At 40.9% G+C, this 21,963-nt stretch overlaps 1 protein-coding gene across 1 annotated transcript; it reads right to left on the bottom strand.

Annotated features, from left to right (window-relative positions):
* Window positions 1–7,998: 7,998 nt before the first annotated feature.
* On the bottom strand, window positions 7,999–11,306 carry LOC120034588 (homeobox protein Hox-B4a-like). Its single transcript, XM_038981193.1, has 2 exons — window positions 10,692–11,306; window positions 7,999–9,720 (listed from the first exon to the last, which is right to left on the bottom strand). Exons 1-2 carry the CDS (start codon window positions 11,113–11,115, stop codon window positions 9,392–9,394), a joined length of 753 nt encoding a protein of 250 aa, XP_038837121.1. The 5' UTR covers window positions 11,116–11,306; the 3' UTR covers window positions 7,999–9,391.
* Window positions 11,307–21,963: the final 10,657 nt, after the last annotated feature.

The raw sequence follows: 21,963 nt of genomic DNA on the forward strand, positions 1-21,963 counted from the left end.
CTATACAACACTTCCCATCTAGCTGAATTATAGCCTACTCTTCTTCTAAGTTTGTATTCCAATTAAGTTGTGTATCTTGTCCAAAAAACGTCTGAAGCTCAGGTATTACACCTCTGGCTATGAATAGGCCTATGCTGGCGAGCTCCGGCGCTTTTATGAGATTCAAATGGCGACGAGGCGTTCCCGTTTTGCCAAATTTAAACAAATCTTCCCTGAATTGGTAATCGCATATGTAGTAACTCAAGACCTCGAGCTACTTAGCCTTCATATTAGTTGCTGATCCATTGCCGTAAATCGCCCGCGATAATCAACTGCGGGGGGAGAGAGGAGTGTGAAAAAGGCTAAAGCTTTTCTCGACCGGCGAGAGACAAGAAGCACCAAAAAAGCCAGAGTGAGAAACGAGGATCCAGGAATCTCTTCCTCATTCCCGCGTATCATCACTCGCCAATCATTTTCCCCGAGAAATGATTTATCGTGGAGACGGCCATAAACAACACAACTCCCTCACAAACACACAATGGCAGCCCGCTGCCGCTGACACACATATCACTATAAATCAAGCGAAGAAGCTGGCTGAAAAGAAGAGAGAGGGAGAGAGAGAGACATGCAGACATGAGGAAGACCGAGATGGGATGGGGGCGGATGAGAATAGTAATACGACTGCTTTTAAAATATATACATCGCTATCATTGCATTGCAATACAGTGCAGTACTATGACATGTAACGGCTAGTATCGTTCATGTAACCAAGGCTGAAGTCAAACGATGGGATGATGGGTGCAAACACATGCATGATGTCAAAGTACGGCAAGATGAGTATTTTTGACATATTTACCACAATATAACAAACAGCATATAATTCATTGACGCGGGTAAGCCAACAGCGCAGCAATGCACTTGCGTGGAAGTGGCGTCCCCGTTTCCGCTATACTCACAATGTCCACACCACGAGAGGCTCCCGTCCAAATTTGTTTTATTGCAGCCTCTGTGTGTCTCTCCCCTCTCTTTTTTTTCTCCGCTATAGGTCTTGTTTTTAAAAGGACAGTTGAATTTCACGTCAGACACAGGGAGACCATGTCTGCGATATTCCTGACGAATACATATCTATTCTGCAACCTCTGCATTAATTATTTAATGAATCACGTGACCAGGAGGGGGATGGGGTACCTCTCCCTGCACGCTCGCGGGACCACTCTGACCCAACACTCCAGAGCCCACGTTCCAACTTAAATCTTTTACAGAAATATACAATAAAGACTGGCCTATAGGCCTACACCGTTTACTCTACAGCTCTTTGTGAATGGGAGAAATACGTCTTAAGCTACGTGTGTGCTATGTAGGCTACTGAAATAAGTTATGTTAAGTGGCAATACGAGAGAGATGGCATGATACGAATAGAGGAGGGATAGTGAAACTCTTGGGTGCGTTCGTTTTGTCTTTATTCATTACCATCTCTGTTTATGTCTTTCTAGATAAGGGTGTTTTTCTTTCCCTTGAAAAACAAGCACTCCTTACTTAGATATAGATTTATGCACAGAAGGCGTAGACTAAAAGCCACTTTTGTAATAGCTAAACTTGTTCGCTTGGGCTATTGTTGAGATTATTTATGTCCTATTATTCGTTGAAGTCCTTGTTGGTTTGCACAAATCTTCTGTTTACACAATAATTAAATACATTTTTGGCCATTCTGGAAGAAATGAAAACGATGCATACACTCTTTCACCCACAGTCAATTTCATAATAACACTATTGTTACTGGTGGTGATTCAATATGACACAATTGCTAAAAGATCAAAGAAAACAACGACCTTTTGTGGTATCCTTATTTTCGAATGACTTCGACAGGAGTTGTGAAGTGATAGCACACAAAGCTGTGCCGACGAGATCTCTAAATTAGCAACCATCTAATTATGAACAAATTTGGTGGAAGCCCGTGGCACGAGGGTGATTCATTTTTTGCAGGGACCGTTGTGGAGCGAATTAAAGACAGGTAGCACGCGGCAGATAGGAGAGAGTTGTATGGGGAGAGACCCTGCCGCAAGCACTTGGCAACAATGGTACCAATCCTTTGGTGTGCTCTGCCATTGCACTCTCTCAGAACAATAGACCTGGGGCTGTGTCCAACAGACCCATGCAGCTATGTCTAAAGGAGAATCCTGAAGGTCAAACAATAGCAGGACTTGGTGCTGTGCCTGCGAGTAGCAGAGAACAACAGAACACTGAAGCTGTTTCCCTTTTCCCCAGGAATATCGTACACAAGAAAATAAACAGCTTGAAGGGAAAACGGCACAAAAGTGTTTGATATCAAATGTAATTACCCCGAGGAATTTAGGAAAGAAATCAACGCTGTATAGTATAGCTATTTTGCGGTTATAACTTTGCCCAGCAGGTTCTTTGGAAATATTTGCGGTCGGGGGAAAATGTGAACAATGCACGCAAGATAGGCCGAAATGCGGATGGCAGAGTAGAACAACACAATTGTGCATGTCAGATAAAATCGTTATTGTATCATTATTGTAGCTTTACTCTCTTCGATAAAAGCATTGGGGAGACGCAAAGGGACGACTGGGAAACACAGAAATCCAAAACTAACAACACATTTCAAGGAGTTGCAAAAGATTTCACACATAATTGAAATCAAATATTTGCAGGGGTGATAGCACTATTAATGATGGCTATAAAGTATACTAATCACTGTAGGCCCATATAATCGCAACATAGATGACCACAATAAGAACAACAAACGAATACTACTCACAAAAGAATGACACCATATTCTGTAGGCTAAATATAAGAGTAATATTACCACCACCAACAACACCAATGACTTAATGAGCATAATAGTGATGATTGGACAGGCCTAATAATAGACTATTTTTTTTATTTTTGGACGAAATACATTGCAAGAAAAGGTCTAAGAAAAATCCGTGATCGATGGGAACACCCAAAAGCCTTATCCTTGTAAATGATTAACCTAATCACTCTAGAATTGAATAAAACTGCACTTAAAAACTGAAGTGTCCATTTAAAAAACCTATTGAAATACTGTGTAAATAAAGAATAGCCTATCTGTGGCTTACTTTTGCTTACAGAAGACATAACAATAATAATAATAATAATAACAATAATACTAGTCATCATCATCATAATAGAAGTAAATGGTCAATAAACAATAAATACTCTCACCAGAAACAAAAATCAAACAGCAGTCCATGAAACTCAAAGCTGGAGTTTGGCTATGTAAACACAACGTTATGCTAAAGGATAGCCCAACATCCCGGACTTTATTGGGGATCGTAAATCTGTCAGATCCGGCAGGACACACACAGCCTTAAAAAAAAAAAATATTCTGCGAAGGACATGGACTCCATAGGACAACATTCAGCATCCAGCCAGCATGTAACATAACCTGACATTACACTTTAGTTGTTTTAGGTATGTTTCAATCAATACTGTAAGCTTCTGATAAAAAATCTAAATCTATGGACGCCAGTCTGAAATATGATAAAACATGAAGGTAGGCATACATGATGAACGGTATCAAGCTATTGGCGTTGCGATAATAATTATAAAGATGAATTATGGATGCTGTTAGTGTATGTACAGTAGCCTTTGTATTGTATTTATGTACTATATAGCTTATGCATGTCTGTATGTATGTACTGTTTGTCTGAATGTAGGCCTATCATTATTTGTGCTATTATCATTAGTAGTATAATTATAGTAGTAGTAGCAGTAGGCTATAATAATAATAGTAGTATCATTAAAGTAGTAGCTAGTAGTAGTAGCTAGTAGTAGTAGGCTATAATAATAGTAGTAGTATCATTAAAGTAGTAGTAGTAGAAGTAGTAGTAGGCTTTAATAATAACTGTAGTATCATTAAAGTAGTAGTAGTAGTTGTAGTAGTAGTAGTAGGCTATAATAATAACAACAGTAGTATCATTAAAGTACTAGTAGTAGTAATTGTAGTAGTAGTAGTAGTAGTAGTAGGCTCTAATAATAATAGTAGTAGGCTAAGTAATAAAGAGTAGCAAAGAGGCCAGCTAGAAGTACGATATAGATAGGAGCAGTGCTATTATTAATTGCATTATCCATTAGTTATCATGCATTACTACCCTTGAAACCGAAACTTATTCGCTAAAATAGTAACATGGAACTTTCTGTTTATTTTCATATTCCGCATTTGGTGATTATATGATGAAACAGCATCATACTGAGCCACACATTCAGACATAGCCCATGGGTCCACAAAGAAAAGGGAAAAGACTCCAAAGAGAACCATCACTATTCTAGGCAGCTTGTGCAAGTTATTGCGTGCAAACATTTATGCACAGTGAATGTAAGCTATTTCGGAGGCATTCGTGTACACAAAAACAACACCCTACACAGGTAATAAAGTAAAATGATATACTGTACTATGTATTAGTGGACAGTGGGGTAGAATGGGGGGAGGGTCGTTGCTGGCAGCAGTAACAACCGTGCTTTGCTTTACTTAATATCTCCTTTAAAAAAAAAAGGGAAAAAAAAAAAAACGCTTCCAGCATTTGCACACAAAGTGCGCGTGCGTTCGCTATATATCTCTGTGACTACATGGCGCTGACCTCCGCTCAGTGGCTTTCCACAATAATAATTCATCAATGCGCGGAGGCTATTTGTTTCGCAATTAGCGGGGTGATCTAAAACAGACACCGCACCACCGCAGCTCTACAGGCCAAGCGGCAGAGGCTTCCAACAAATCTTGGAGGGGTTTTAGGTCCAAGGAGGGAGGGAACGGGGCTGGAGGGGGACTGAGGGAGAATGATACAATGCAAGGCGTTGGCATACCATATAGTAGTCATATCTGGGGGGGGGGGGGGTAAAAAGCCCCATGACTTCCTGTGTTAAGCTGAAGCTGCTGAAATGTACAGTCTCACTCATAGCGAGGCCTATCAACGAGATGTGGGACACAACCCATACGTCTCCTATAGCAACCAGAGGCTTAGCCTATATATTTGTGAATCTGAGGGGAACGAGAGAGAGAAAAAAGAATCCATGCAGCTAGATAGCTCTGGAGAAGGGTACGGCTGTCTGTTTTCTTAAGGCCCTGTTTGGTTTACGTGGGTGTCTGAGAGGAGATAGCACCGTGCCCCGAGGTTACAGTCACCTGGCCGCGGTGTTATGACTAACTCGCCCGGGGTCTTTGTTGGAAATGTAACATGGAGCACTGTGCAGTCTGCGAGGGGTCAAGGGGTGCCAAGGGTCAGTCTGTGACTTCGCAACGGACCTAATCGGTCAGAAAACGTGTCCCCTGGTTGAACTCGCGCTCGGCCAGGCCATTCTGTTGGCAATTCCACCCATCGATTTTTTTTCTCTCTCTGCCTCTCCCTTCGATAACAGTCCCTATATTTTTACCATTTGTTTCTGTTACTTTAACACGCATCATGCCACGCAGGCCCGCAGAGGGAGCAGAAGCCATGGCGCAGAACCTCTGGCCTTTTTTTTTTATACCCGCAGAGATTGATTTGGAGGGGTCAAGCGGCAGTGAATGCACTTCTGAGGCATTCGTGCTCATGTAAGCAAACTACTAAATGCAATTGCGTTGCAGAGATGTGCTACAAGTCGTTTATTTCGAGGTAAATTATTTTTTTAGCGATCGGTATCCCCCCATTACTCGTTCTTTTAATTTTGGTTTGACCAATTGATCATCGAATTACTCATAGCCAAGCCTCTGTTGCATTTACGCACCTGTATAAAAACGATAGGACTTAGGCTTCATATTCAAATTCAAATCGAACTGCCAGTATCACTAAGCAAGTATCTCCAGGAAGAAAAATAGGCCAATTATAGCACATTATTCTAAGAATGTAAATATCCCAATCCTGGAAGAATGCAGTGCATAGTCAAGCGTTGAAGACAAGGACGTTGTCCACTCCAAAAGGCAACCTTACGCATGGGTGTGTAGGCCTATTACAAAGCCTATATACCCATATCCATATATATATATAATGTGCTAAAAACATAGGCCTATTGAAACAAGCAACACATAGAGAGAGCGAGAGAGGAAGAGGGTGAGCGAGAGAGACATTTGACATGTTAATACCATTTCAGAGGTGACGCTTGGAGCCCAAGAGAAGTAAACAGTTGCACAAATTCTCAGGAAAACGCAACTTCCTTTCTACCCTCCACACCGATCATGGATACACAACAGCGGGAATCCAGAAGTCCCCACACTATATCAAAGCGACCATAAAACCTACATAGCCCCCCCCCCCCCCCACCGCAACAAATGCGCCTGCTACCCGGCTGTGAAAGCAAGGGCTATAAAGCAATAAAACTCCAACCAAAGCAAACCAACGAAACAAAAAGTCATTACCTTCGTCGCTGCCATCCTCGGTAATGCGAAGATTCTCAATGTCGTTGGAATTCTATGATGATTTTCCTTCAAGAAAAAAAAGTTTTCTTGTGTGCAAGACTTGGTCAAAAAGAAGGTAGTGGGTTGAGAAGGGGGGGGGGGGGTGTATCTTCAAGTGTCTTCCAAGACTCCTCTCCCCTCCTAGCAGAAGGTCCGTGCAGTTGTGCCGCTGAATGACAATAGAGAGGAGAAGAAGTGTTTAAAGAGAAGAAGTGATTAATGATTTTTCTGTATAATTCTCACATTTTTCTTGGCTCTGTCCGCTAATAATGGTGGTGAACTTTTGGGGCCCCTTAGAAATCTGTTCGCTCCTATTCACCCTCCGAAGGCAGAAGGCTTCTTTTTTTTAAATAAAGGATAAGAATAGAATTCTAAGGTGCATATTGTATGTGATGTCACACGCAAATTCATTTATTTTACTATGCAAGTGCTTGGGGGCTTTTTTGTGTGAAGACACATATGCGTGGGGACCAATGGTGTCTATTCAAATAAACGACGTTTGAACTGTTGTGAATATCACAACATTTGGACATAATATCACTTGCCATCTGAAAAGTATAGAGACACTGCCTAAGGGCCCTATGTGTGTGAGCTATAGACTTAAAAAGGAGCACATGCAAGAATACTGTGAACGAATTCGATAGTAGCCCTATCACATTGTATGTATTTCAATGGTACCGTGTGTGTATATTTGACTGGACTTGCTTCAATGTCTTGAGGCATAGCATAGGCCTGTAGGAAGCTGGAGGTTTTGAAAAGGCATTTCAGAAATATATGGTGAGAAGAAAATCATATAAATGGATTGGAAGAGGCTTTATGGCGCAAGGGCTTACATCAACCAACAAGTAATAGAAAATCTCTGTTCCACGGAATGCTAGAAGACCAATTTGAGCCCACACTTTTGTTTAAAGTTCAACACCCAAACAGAATGTTATTTTCTCCTGCTCTATATTTTCGATACCTGCTCTAAGAGAAGAAAATGAAAATTAATACAAGAGCCGCGCCTTACAAAAGAAGCCATTTGTCTTCCTGATTATCTATTTGGTTGTCAAGGTTTGAGCTATGGCACCGGCCCGCTCCTTTGTAATATAAAAAAACCCACATCGAGCCAGCAAACACAGAGAAACTGTTGTGCAAAAATTAGACTCATTAAAGCATTAAAAGCCCACGAGCCGAGAACCTATTTAAAAAAAAAATTCAAAACGAGGATCCATATTTTCAGGCTGTTTTCAGCACCAGCGAGCAGCGGGTGTGTGAGCACCGTTAAATTAACGAGAGAAGAGAGTGAAACGAAGGGGTTTGTGATTTAAAACGAGATTACAAGGCATAATGTACCAGGATCACTCATGACCACAAGATATAAATCACCACGGAGATATTCAGTGATTTTTTAAAGACAGGCTACATAGAAAGGCAAACGAAAACCCACCATGGGGAGGGCAAAATTAAATTGAATCATTTTAGTTTTTTTTACACATCCCTTGCTATTAAAGGAGCTGGTCTGACGAGAGCGACTTATCTCAGTATCTTTTGGACCCATAGCATTGGGGAAACAGCGGCAGAGGGAAAGGAGGACACAAAGAGGATAGATGGACGCTTTTTCAAGCATTTATTACATTTCTATAGCTATTTACAAATAAAAAGGTAGACACTGAGGAGAAAGAGCAGAAAAAGAGCAACATTCAAATATAGAGGAAGAAAAAAATAACAGTTTGACATTATCAGCGACAGGACTGATCTTTGGAATGTAAATAAAAGGAACACGTACAAATAAAATACCGAAAATGGCACATGGTGAGAAGAAAGCGTGCGAGAGAGGGAGAGAGAGCGAAAGGGAGGAGGGAGGGAGTGTGTGCGCATGTTTATGTGCCAAGAAAGGATACCAGATAGAGAAAGATAAAAGATCAAATTAATGTGTATTCAGTCATGCAATATACGCACCTTTTTTTCTCTGTACAACCCTGGCCAACAAAATTGCTTAAATTATATTTCACTTACAAGAAATGAGTACGTTCGTATTGCAGATACTTGCCACAAAATTCAAATGAGCTTAACCTGTCACTTCATAACACAAGGCAAGAAAATAATGAACATAAGTACAACTGAGGTAATTATAATAGCAAGGTAGTACATTGTAGTGCTGTTTCTATTTTACTTAGGTAGGTTTGTACCAGATTTTGGTTCATATATGCTTCTCTAAGTCCAGCTTTATCATTCCACTGCGACGACTATCCTATGTTAATACCGTGATGTACCATCTTTTTTTTCCAAACGCACCCTGTCTCTGCTAGAAACAAAGAAGGGAAAATTAGTCCCTGTAAAAATGAACTAGCAACGGACCTCACAATCGTTGTCAGTCTTAATTTAATTGCATTTGATAAACATAGAATACAACTGAGAATCAGCTATATTTTCTCTTACAAAAAACCTTCATGTTCGGAGAACATATTCGGTGTGTTTTTTAGTATTGAGGAGAGAAAAGGGAGTAAGACAACGGCTCTTGACGAAACAAGGGGGCTATGTATTAAACAGAACGTTGGACGTCGAGGTAATGGGAAGGCCCCACGGTTCACCCTTTGTACTGCAGAGTAAACATGACAAATGGGGCCGAGTTTGGCATGATTAAAGATGAAACACGGATCCATCTTCACCAAATCTGAAAAGTATCTGCCGCCTTCTGTCCTAATGGAGGGGGGGACGAGAGAGAAGGAGAGAGAGAAGGAGAGGGGCACGGGATAAAAAAAAGGGAACTGGATCAGGTTGTGAACACATCATTGGAAGTGTTTGTGTTTGAATCTTCTCTCCTTTTACATTTTTTAAGATACACATTTTCTCTTCGTTTTTTACTCCCCCTTCTCTTTCCCCCCACATGTTATATCCCTGTAATTGAATTGAAGAGGGGAGGTAAAAACATGGTGGAATCCATGTATCCCACTCCAGAAACGGAGGTTTCAAAGTGCATGGTGGGTGGGTGGTGGATGGGTAGTAGAAGGGGGGAGGCTATAGGCTCGGTGGAGGCCCGCTGGTTCGGTTCTGAGAGCTCCCCAGCGCGAGCCCGCTGCTTTGCGAGTTTGTGTTGTTGGAGTTACTGTTGGAGCGGATCTTGGTGTTGGGAAGCTTGTGGTCCTTCTTCCATTTCATCCGCCGGTTCTGGAACCAGATTTTGATCTGGCGCTCGGACAGAACCAGGGTGTGGGCGATCTCCACTCTGCGTCTCCGGGTCAGATAGCGGTTGAAGTGGAACTCCTTCTCCAGCTCCAGGACTTGCTGTCGCGTGTAGGCTGTCCGCGAGCGCTTGGGCTCACCCACCCCGTTGTAATTTGGATTCACTGTGGGACAGAGAGCGATATATTACAGGCCATCCCCAAAACACACATGTATTGCATTTGTAGGCCATTATTAATACACAGATCAATACATTTGAATATTATATTAAATCTGCCTCAGAACGTGTCACGAAGTAGGCCTATATAGACATAACCTTGCTGGATTATGTTATGCAAAATTCTACAAGTAAGCCTACATCCATGGATGCTCGTAGTATTTTATATACGTTCACTGTGAATGAGGGTGTTATTAGAGCCTGAATGGGTGCTGGATAATGATTCAACTAATTCAAAAATAGACAAAACACAGTGGATAGTATCCACAAAAAGCCTAATAAAATACCTAATAACCTATCTAAAAGTAAGGCCCTAACTCCATAATTTTGAATTTCTGGCGAATGACGCTGGCATTATGCACAGAGCAATGTCTTTAAACGACCACTTTACAATAGTCGCATTTTGTCGTTGTCTGAACGCATGCTCTAGTTCTCAAAGCACACACTCTCATCATTGCAGAATAGTTGTGTGGGTCTACAAGAGTTCAACTCTTTGCCTTACCATTAGTGTTTTATTGTAGTCTCCATAAATATGAATGTTTTCGCTTCCATAAAACTTTTCCATGAACAATAGAGAGGTGACAGAGGAAAGTACACGTTTGTACATCCAACCACTTAAAATCAAATTACCAAAGCATAAAACTTAACTTATGGGATAGTCGAGTCCTCTTAAAACCAATCTTGGGAAGAAACGAGAAGGGCTAGGTTACATAGACTTCAAAGGTACTTGGCGAACAAGTGCACTAAAATTTTATGGAGGATGTAATTATATTGCCCTGCAAACAGCCGATCGTAAATCTAGACCAGGGGCTACTTCACGAGGGGAGAGATTTAGCACCGAACACTAAGCTTCCCACCTTAGGTAAACTGATTCAGGCTCACAAAGACGCAGAGTAGGGAGAAGTCAGCAGCACTTACCGATGTTTACGTGGACTTTTTTCATCCAGGGGTAAACCACAGGATCCTTGCGAGAGCTGTCCGTGGAAGGGCTATGGTTGAGGGGATTCTGGCCACACGCGGGTGGAGGGCTTGGAGTTACGGAGTCGCAATGGTGGCTAGGCTCCGGGAGAGGGGTTGAGAGTCCGGCTGGGGGGAGGACGTGACCCCGTGGAGACATCACCACCGCGGGCTGCCCCGGACCCTGGCACGTCGTGTACGGCGGGTCGGCGCAGCCCGACCGCGGGTGGTAGATCGAATCATTCTGAAACGCAGGCTCTCGCCTCTGGGCGCTGTAGTAGTCCGGAGAGTTACTGGGTAGGTAGTCATTCTGGGAATATTCCTCGCAGGGTGGAAACTTGGGGTCGACATAGTTGGAGTTGATCAAATAGGAACTCATGGCCATTAATTTCTTTGAATTGCACACAAAATATACTAAAATTTATATCTATCGCTTTACTCGTTTTCCTGTTTCGTAGAACCCTCCTACTTTCTGTCAAGTGAACAAAGTTAAGAATCCATGTGACAGCGAGAGCCAATGGCGTGGATCCTGACGATTCCCGGATAAGGAAATAGGATTAGGTATAGCAGAACCCGCACATCATCCTGGCATAGTTTGTGGCATTCGAATGTTGCATACTTTTTTACACACTGGCCCGCTCCGCGATAAGCACGAATCAAAACAATAACAACCCGAAGCAGACACGCCAGAAATACATACCACCGGAGTTTTCAAACGGTCTACAGAGCAGATCAACTGGCTAACCCCCTCAATTCGCTATACAGTACATAAACAAGAAAAGTGTTGCGTCCCAAACTTGATAGTCAAGCTATATTCATTTGAACGATTTTTTCTTCTTCTTTATGCTGGAGCGTTTGAAAACAAGGGCTGGGAAAGTGATGCCGCGTGCTCATTCTTGCCAGGCTTTTAAATGCACTCGCTAATAATGGTGAGAGAATACCCTGGCGTGCGCTGCGTGCAGCAGAAGCCTGTCAGAGATGAATCTAGGCTTGTTTAGGATCGATAGAAAATTCATCAACTAATTCAGGTTACAAAGCCTCCTAAATCACAGCTAGACCTTTGCGTTAAAGCGAGTCACCGTCAGTCCCCCCCTAAACACCACGTTTATCCTGCACACCAATTTACACACCTACCTTGCATAGTAATTGAGACCATGCGCCCCTTGCATTGCTAACCGAATAATAGTTTTGGTCCTTATCAGGATTGCATTATCCTAACCCATGCAATGTTATCGTTGGAATAAGGCTCCATGCATGGTGGGTGATCATGCGATAAACCTCCTTTGTTGTCCAAATTGACTGTTTCTCAATCAATTTTCAGTGGAAGACAAGCAAATCACAGCACTTGACAGATTATCATGGCAAATAAAACCCATTATAACTTTCGGTTACCTTTTCTACTGAAATTATCAACGTTGAAAAACAATATCAAAATGTCTCACCCCATTAGCCTACATTGGGATAATAGAGCCTAATGGTACAACACAATTCAAATAAACATCAACTGGCAGTCGTCTGTATCCATCGATGGCGTGTAGTGTATACGTCAACTACATACTCCCTTAGACACGAATTTGTGACCGTGAGTCTGTTCACACAAATCCGGATCTACAGGGTATATATAGATGACAGGTATTCTCCGGACAGGTATTGAAAGGGGCTTCTCACCTTGACTGCGTCATGTGAGGTATCAAGGTGCTACGCCCAAAGCAGGCTTCCTTCAAGTGTGTCAGCAATGTGCTACAGCACTACTTAATGAAAGGTGCTTTGCTCGCAAACATAGCTCGTGATGTGTAGGGACCAACTTTACACATTCGCATTTGTTTCTGCCATGCATTTATGCTTTGAAAAAGACAGCATGACTCACCAAAATATATTGCACAATGGGTGAATGGCACAGTGATTTTCGGTAACCACAAAAGAACAGTAAGAGCAAATCAGTGTAAATAATAGGGTTTAAAAAATATTACTATTCAGGGGAGACTGAAGCTTAGCTCACACTTCTACACTTAAAAGAGAGGGAGTAGCTCGTTTATAACCGAAGCCAGCAATCTATCTGACAATGCAGAGCGAACAAACGCCAAGTGAATAAACTTGAGGGTGTACGGGATGATAAGATAGCCAGCTCCTTATCGACTACTGTACACAATATTGACAAGCAACGATACACATAGTAAGAAAGATCAAGTGAGTCAAACTGCAGAAAGGTCAACCGAAGCTCGAGCCCAGGCTGTATTAAAACATTCGTTTTTTTTTTATGGCAGGTCATTTTTGTTTACAAGTCGCCGGCAAACACCACTCAAACGGCGATATCCGGAGGTAGGGTATATAAAACAATAAAATATGCACGAAGGAAGAAGTGGCCAACTCCTCTCACATCCTTAAAGCAGCACAGCAGAATTTACGACCTTTTTAACAAGTTTCCACCTCACAACAATCACAGAGTCTCTCATTTCGATTTTAAACGTCCTGGGAAAAAAGCACATATACTCAGTCTGGCTACTCAAGACTACAACCTGACGAAGAAGCAAGCATATTGACCATATACAAAAGGCTAAAATATCATCCATACTATCGAGGTAAGACCTGTGTACGACAGCATTTAGAACCACAATAATCTTCTACAGAGTAGACCATTTGATATCGACTTCATTGTGAGAGCTAAATGTTTAACGTATTGTGAACAATACCTAATAGGAATAGGTTGCGTTGGCATTTAATATCTGTAAATGACTTACAGAGTTATATTAAAATGCATAACAAACTACGTCGAAATATTTCGGATAAACTCTGATAATGATTGGCCCAGGCTACGTGTCAAATAGCCTCCGAGTATAGCTTTGCTTTCCAAAAATTAAACAATGCACACACACATTCAACAAAGGACTTCACCTCTAATCAACATCAAGGCATGTTTCTCAAACCATCCTCTATAAGAGACATTTGCAATTAGATTATTATACACATTTTTTTGTTTTAAATAAATTAAAATATTGACTAGGAAAATATATTTTTCCATATTCAAATAGGCTATTCATTTAATGAGGAAATATTATTTAATAATCGAACATGATACCTGTGATAGTCGACTCCTATGATGGAGAATTAAAATATTTTGAAATATCTTATATTGTGCCATTATTTAATAGGCTACCAATAAATTAGAGTAGTAAAACAAGCAAAAAGTAGGCCTATTGATATTTATTAATCCCATGTGTCCATTTTAGTCTAAATATATTTATCTCAAAGTGTTCCTATATCAATGGGTATAGGTTATTCTTTGGATGGGTCTTTGTTTAGAAATCGCAACGGTTCTTTTTTTTAATGGAATTTGGGACCAAATTCAATTAAAGAAACTATTACTGAGCAAAAGCCAAGTCATTTCAGAAAAACTAAAAAATGGAGATGGAATCGAAGTGAACCTCTCTATACCAGAATTCTCTTTGTTCGTTTCATACTTTGTAATGAGGAAAACAACAAACCAAATCTATATTACGAAATCTTTAGCACCCCTAGCGTTTACATATTCGTTCATTCACAAATAGGCCTTAACAATGTCCTGAACACTCAAATCGTCCCTTTCTTGCATTGTCTGTCTATTCTTCTATCTTACCCCTCAAAACAACTGGCATTCTTTATATCACGGCTGAATTAATCAATATACAATGTGGACAATATGAACAAATTAATCCAGCTAGTCCTAATCATACCTGTATAAGAAACATATGTCACGCGACTAAATTCTAACGCACAAAAATAGGACCAATATGTTTTTATAGCATAAGGGAGAAAGTCCAGCCCTAGTGTCCACCCTAGCCATTTCACCCCCTGGAGTCCACGACCTCGCCTTCACCCCCTTAACTACCCCCTCTGAACGGCATAGGGACCCCTGAGCCATCTGCCCCTTCGGGGTTAATGTGTACACCGACAGGCATTCAAGGAGAGCACCCACAAACTATAGCCAAGGTAAATATTCACCCCAAAACCCCACACGGTGCTCAGGGTACTGCGCCTCAATGAGCTGAATTAAAGTCATAACTACTCCAAATATGAAAGGAGGGGGAACAGTGCCACTCACCGCAGTGCAAAGCACGTGGTCCGCCCAGGCAAGCACCTGCTCAATAGAGAACACCGCAATATGTAAATTAAGCTACAATTTCTTACTTACTTCGCTCCTTGGCACATTTCATCTCGTCTTCGATTGCCCCCTTTCCCCATCTCTCCTGCTGCACACAGGACGCGGTCTTGCTCCGGTTATTGTCGATTCTCCAAGCCTTTCTTTCCGTTTCGCCATACCGTGAGCCCTGAAGCGCCCTTTACCTTTCTCTAACGCCACAGGTTTAGCCCGTGACCTCTCCGTGATACCTTTCTGCGTGAAACTCCCTCTCATTTCCGCGATGTTCCCCTAAACTTCACTCCGGTAGCATAGGGCAACAATGGGCAGGCGGACATTAAACTATCCAAAGGGCGAAAGCCAATCTCCGACGCGTAGACCACACACTATAAGAGGAAGAAAAGAAATACGATAAAACAGCAGGAAACCAACTTCATCAGTCGAACGAATGCGACATATTCGCTTTAACCTTGCGGTGAGCGACAAGAGAGGGCTAGTCTATCCCCCGCGCAACACCACCGTATGCCACCTAATACATCTAAAAAATAAAATGCACATTACCCCTCTACTGTTGTGAACGCGACAAACCACCGGGTGCTTTAATGCATTTTTGTTGTGGACTCAAGTTTTCGTATTAATCTCGCAGTTTGGCAGTCTTTGTTAAACAGCGAGGCGTGTCAAGAGTCCGAGGACATTTTAATATTTGTTAGACGTGCTGACCTGCGTTTCACCCCTTCTTTGGGTCTCTCCCACTCGCAACTTCTATAGTAATGTATGCATAGCTTGCTCGGTCATATTGAATTGTGCCCAGGTCATTACTTTGAAGAAAAATGGACGGAAGGGGGCTCATTCAAAAAGGCTTTCCAAGCCCGAAAAACAACTCAAGCATAGTGATTTTCATTTTCTTTGTTGCGTATGTAAAATGTCCCGTGCACAATGGGGGAACCAAATGTGCAGTTAACAAACCGCGATATACAATATTGTTGATGTAGAATCAAATTTCTAAATTTATCTTGTTTAAAAAAAATATATATATATATATATTTTGTTTAACATTTTGTAAATTGTTCAATTGATTGTTAGTTGATAGCCTATATATCACCACATAGGCTACTTGTCGATTTAAGGGTATCAAGTAAATGCAGTTGAGGATATTCGATACCCTTTCCTTACAGTAGATTTATTGTGTATTGTGGATCTAACATGTGTGCTCACTTTTTGTCTTATTTTCATCTATATGTATAATAGGCCTACATTGAACATTTTAGGGACGCACGCATCGTGTGTGGGCTCAAAATAAATGAAATAATCTTTGCTATCATTCGATGCTCATTCCTTTGACGTACTGAAAAGTGTAAAGCTACGATAGATAAATTCATTCTTGTCTTTCTCTAGCCGTGTGCAAACTGCAGATATTAAAATTCACGGCAATACCCTGCCAGGCAACCGCACAAGCTACAATGGAATTGAAATTAATTCAGTGAACTCCGGATGAACTCTAATAGGGACATGTTCTCTAATACAATTATTCACCACTTATGCACTTATTTGTTTGGCAAAATACCGACCAACCAGAATTATATCATCCTAAACTCTACCATTAGGCCAAATGTTTCTGTCAATAACGAAATTATTTATTTACTGAATTATCAATTTTCTCGTTTCTCCCATCTCTTTTCTCCACCAAACATTAAGCATACCTCAATAATGCACGTCCAAAGTCACCAATTCAACTTCTCGACGTTGATAAAGAGGTTTACGTAAAGAAAAATGGAGGCCTATTTGTTGATGAATTTGCCGAAGGACGGTGTTATAGGGTTCCGACTGGCAACCAGGTTCCATGATATAGCCTTATACCAGGTATGCTACTTTGATATTCTTACTAGGGAAAGTTGTCACCATGTGGATAAAACGTTGTCTTAACATCCGTTTTCTGCCAACCACTATCCTTTACCCATCCTTTCACAGTGAAATGAAAACTGTTGTTCTCCTCAGGGTGGGGGCACGGGATGTTTTCCTTGTATTTTCACTGTTTACCGCAGTGCTTTGTGGAAGTGACAAATTGACATTTTCAACAGAGGCTGATTTCCTTCTTTTGAGTATTGAAATGATGTGCATTGCAATACGCCTTTCGTAGCCTACAGACTTTGTTGTGTTTAAAACAAAAAAATTGTTCCAGGGGTTACAAAATACTTTCTCATAAAATAGACGTAAACAAAAACAACCCAACACATTTGTGAGGGGGAAACCGTCATATGCAACTGTAGCGTCTAGAAATAGAATGAACCTGCTCCATAATGATTCTAGCCTTAACATCATTTGAATATGCTTAGAGTTAGTATGGAGACCATTGGCGAAGGATAGGAACAAACAGACGTTTTTTTAAACTGTTTTTTTTTTTTTTTACATACCAGTATAAGTGTAGTCTATAGCTTGAGTGTATCCCCTTAACCTTAACCTTATTTAGGATGCCTAAAGACTCATTTTTCAAGATGTTGGTTCTGTCTCCGTGCACATTATTTTTAAGCGGGCAATCAGATAAGGTGAGTGATTTTGAAGATGGTAAGCAAGATAAAGATGGGGTTTTTTTTTGACGGCGTTATGCTGATAAGCACAGAGAGAGGAAGGGAGGGCTCTGGGGTTCACAATCGCAGGTAGCATACAGGGATTTCAGATATTTCAATACATTCAAGTTTAACACAACTTGTATTATTAGCCCTATACTATAGCCTATTACCTTTATAGTTTGACCTCCGCCATGGCAGTAACACTAGCACCATCATTCTTTACTGCACATCACTACTGCCAGCTACTAATAGTAATTGTAATAATAAAACAATAATAGTTGTAGTTGTTGTAGTCGTGGAAGAGTAGAATTAATAACAATAAAGCAAATCATTCATTTTAGTTTGTCCTCTCCCATGTTATTTAAACAGACAAGAAGTGTCCTCATACAGGCCAATTAGCTAAATGTCTGACACTAAAATAACGCAACAAAAACGGAAATATATTCGCTAGTGTCAACGAAGAGTGCTTCATTGATAGGCCTATCATTATTTTGATTATCCAATGCTGGAAAGGGGAAAACTATATAATTCTAGGCCTATATGTTGAGGTTTTTAAACACACACACACACACACCACTAAGATTGAAGCACACATGTAGCGTAGCATTTAATTGCAATATGATGAAGAGACGTGAGCTATTTTAGAGTAAATTATCAGAATTCCTCATCCTGCATTTTATGTATGGGCAGTTTACTCTCGTTCTCTTCGTAATGCTTCTGTTTAAAATAAATACGATTTTATTGCACGAGCCATCAGATATTTCCCGCTGTCCCTGTGACAGGACATTTGGGGAGAGCAAACACCTGTAATGTGCGTGAGAGACCCCCAATGTCACCAAATCTTTCCGTGTCTTCCCTCAATTTAAGCGTCCATTTTTCTCTCCATCGCGCGCTGGGGGTTGCTTTGTTACCACGAAGGTCAGCCCTTCACCTCTCCTCTCCCTATCATTTCTCTCATCTCTGTAGCCCCCTCCCTCGCGCCCCCTCTCTATTTTCCCTCCCTCTCCTCTCCCACTTTGCCATTGACACCCAGCAATTGGTCTAGAATACAGAGTCGACAGCCGACGGCAGAGTCACGCACGACGTAAACTTTTGACCCCTCAACTGTTTGACCCCATGCAGTTATACAACCAATCGACCAATACTGGATTCACCTTCCTTTATTAGCTTCAGGGGAGAAGAGAAAGACCGGGAGTGTACGATGCTAACTCTCTTATCTCAGAACTGCTTTTAGCAGACGCTGCAGGGTTATTTTCTGGTTGCCTTTCGTGTAGTCAACAAAGCGACGAAAAACAGGGAGATAAGACAGTCTAACGTGAATTGTTTGTCATGTGCGCCTGGCTGTATTTTAGTAAGGCTGTTTCGACTCGTGGTCTCCACTTTGTGGAATCAAAGTAAAATTTTACGTAGTTGAGATGGCTATTTTAGTAAAGAACGGTGTTTAGGTTATCGACTGTTATGTTTCAAATGGTCGAAGCGCTGGGTGGGTGGAAGATAAGCGGACTTACAACTCTCTCTTGTGGCTATGAACTTGGTCTAAAGCGGGCTCTGCTGGCGACGGGAGAGAGTTGCATTTAAAGGGAATATTTCTTGGCACAGATCTAATTGTGTAAACATAACTACATGGGAAGACATCCAGCTTTTTGTGTTTGTGGAGGAATACTTTTAGGTTTAAGGCCTACTCCAGAAAATAATTTAGCCTGATAAAGGTATGCAGCATGAGTAAAATTGGGAGAGAAATAGGACATAAAACATATTTAGTTGTATAAATATTTGTGAAAATAGGTAGGCCTACTTAGTGGTGTATGGTTGGATTATGGTAACGTGGTTTTTGAGGATGAATAAGATCACCAAAGTTAACTAAACTTTTTTGGAAAATACAAATGCTTTGTAATGCTGACATCAATTGGTAAGTGTGAGATTCGATATGTATTCACATGAAACAGTCAGTTTCTTTCACACATGACATTTTGATCAGCAATGGCCCAGTTTCATTATTAAACTATTATTATTATTATTGTGTAGATAGAATTGAAAGACGAAAACCATTAACAAATAGTTTAGAAGTGAAGGAAATGTTAAGAATCTGCAATATGAAAAAAAAATCACATACATAGGCCTACATAATAATTTGAAAAGTTTCACAAATATAAATAGCTGTTTCTGGAATGAATTAATAGCCCTTCGAAGGGAATATGTTGAAGTAATGAAATGATGTACAGATTCCCTTTCCTCCAGTTATCACTAACCTTAAACATGCATGGAATACACATCTAATATAGGTGATGTACAACTTCAAATATATGCAGGAGGGTGATCCCCTTATCATAAATCTTAGCGAATATTAACAAGGAATTGGCGTTATCAAGTTCTTATCTCAACGCAAGGAATATCAGATTTTTTGTAGTATTCAGCGCGTTTCCGTTGAAATCCTCTCAAAATTGGACACTACATGGGCCACGTGCAGGACACATTTAGGATATTTTCGTTGCCTTTACCCCCCCCCCCCTCCCCCCCATTTCACCTCGAGAATCGGATACAGAAGTGGGTAAACAATAGGTAAATAAAAACAACTTAGTTAATTCATTTTCCCCCTGTCGGTGGGTAAACATGGCACGTGGCTGCGCTTGATGGGCTTGCTGTATTGTGGTTGCGCCTGCGCACTCAGATAGAGCTCGCTTTGCATCGCTCGTCTGCTGACCTCGCGGTGACACCCTATGCATTATGGATGAGATATGCGCCCAGATTACCTCTATCAATATGCAAAACACATTACGCTGTTGAAATGGCAATTTAAACGTTCGAAATTGTGGCGTTCGAATGTTCCAGGTCCTCCATCGAAAACACCGGACAGATTTGGAGGTTTTTGTGATACCAAATAACCGTAGAGACCCAGACAAAAGGGAAAGTCGTGTTCATAAGCAACAGCAACTCCAAATTGCATTAACAAGTTTGTCATAATTCAAGATTATTTAGGTCAGTCATGTTATCTTCAAACTCAAATTAAATTGGCTATCAACACGTCTCAAACTGAAAGCACTGTATAAGACCAAGACTTGTGACACACATCTTGTAATTTCTGTTAAAACCACAATACAGTTTTTCATACCCATTTACGGATAAGCTTCTCTCTGCTCTCTCATGTTGTGCCAACACATCACCAAAACACACCCCACACCCACACGTAAAAGCACACACACCTTGCAATGAAAAAGCTGTCGCCTAGTTACTCACCCACAGATCTACACACTTGTATGCTCGTGCTAAGCCTCTGACTGTCAAGAAGTACATGCAGCCTACATAAACGGGAAACGGATGATGAAAAAACAAAGTGGTCGACTTCGTGGGGGTCTAGGTCGGTGAACCCGTTGGACAACTTTGAAGAGGTAAAAATTAATGTCGCGCACTACTTCTGTGACGGGCTGAGGCCTCTGGCCAGAGCCCTTCCGAATGTAGGCTATCATTATCAAAAGGCAGCCGATGAAAAATGAAATGGAAGCCCTAACCTCGCCTCCCAACCAGAGTTTCGCCTTCCTGTTTACTGGCTGGAACTTCCTCACTCTGTTACGCGCTCACACACACACAACGAGCCAAGAGTTAATCACACCGGAAACTCAATATTCATTTTTTTCAAATAAATTGGACGCTGTAGGATTCAATGTTTTAAAAAAACACATGAACTAGGCCTAAGATCCCACTGGACAATATTGGATTCTGAAATTGTCTACCGTATGGGACGCTTCCCATCAGCTGAACATATGATTGAATCATTCTATTGTGTTGTTGATTTGATAATATTTGGGAAAAGAGAAAGTGCAATTAAATGTAGTCTCAGTGAACATAATCTAATATTTACGCATAAAACGTTAACCTCATTGGCAATTGTTATTGTGATATAGTTATTATTGTGAAACTAAACATTAATAACGTGTTTACGTCTGTCTTGCTCATATTCGTCATATGAATATAAGTTTAAATAGGCCTCATAAAGAAGCCCGTAGTGGATTTTCAATTTTCCTGAATATCAAATGCAAAAGTTGCCATTGGAAATATAAAACCTCATATCCTTGTGAATTAATTTTGGCCTGTCATGAATATGAATAATGCTAAACAAACCTGTTGATTCTGAATAACTTTTTATGGTAAATATTACACTGTGTAAAGTCGTTTTTTCTTAATATGTTGCATTATGATACGCACAACTCTCCTTACAAACACGAACTGTTCAAACGGTTGAAAATACTAGAAGAGAAAGAGGGCCAGTCGTCGCCATATTGCAAATAAATTGGGATAGATCTGAGAGAAAATAATTAATGACAGTTAGAGTTCTGTAGACGAGTTCTGAGGAACTTCCGAAATAAAATCCCTCCCTATTAGCAGCCATTCGCTAGCCTATCTCTGTTGCGGTTGCCCCCTGCTTTGGGTAGACTACATAGTTATTAATTGTTCAAATAATGACGTCTGTATCCTCTGTTTTTTGATCGACAGTAACTGCCAGAGATTCCACGATAAAGATCTTTACACAAGGCCATGTAATGATTTCGAGTTTAAA

The sequence above is a fragment of the Salvelinus namaycush genome, chromosome 41 (assembly GCF_016432855.1).
Source record: "Salvelinus namaycush isolate Seneca chromosome 41, SaNama_1.0, whole genome shotgun sequence".
Classification (NCBI taxonomy): Eukaryota; Metazoa; Chordata; class Actinopteri; order Salmoniformes; family Salmonidae; genus Salvelinus; species Salvelinus namaycush.

Excerpts from the sequence above, each read along its gene's own strand:
- LOC120034588 (XM_038981193.1), bottom strand. The coding sequence starts at position 11,115 with ATGGCCATGAGTTCCTATTTGATCAACTCCAACTATGTCGACCCCAAG. Across the intron at positions 9,721-10,691 it reads AAAAGTCCACGTAAACATCG|TGAATCCAAATTACAACGGG; the intron begins GTAAGTGCTGCT and ends TCTGTCCCACAG.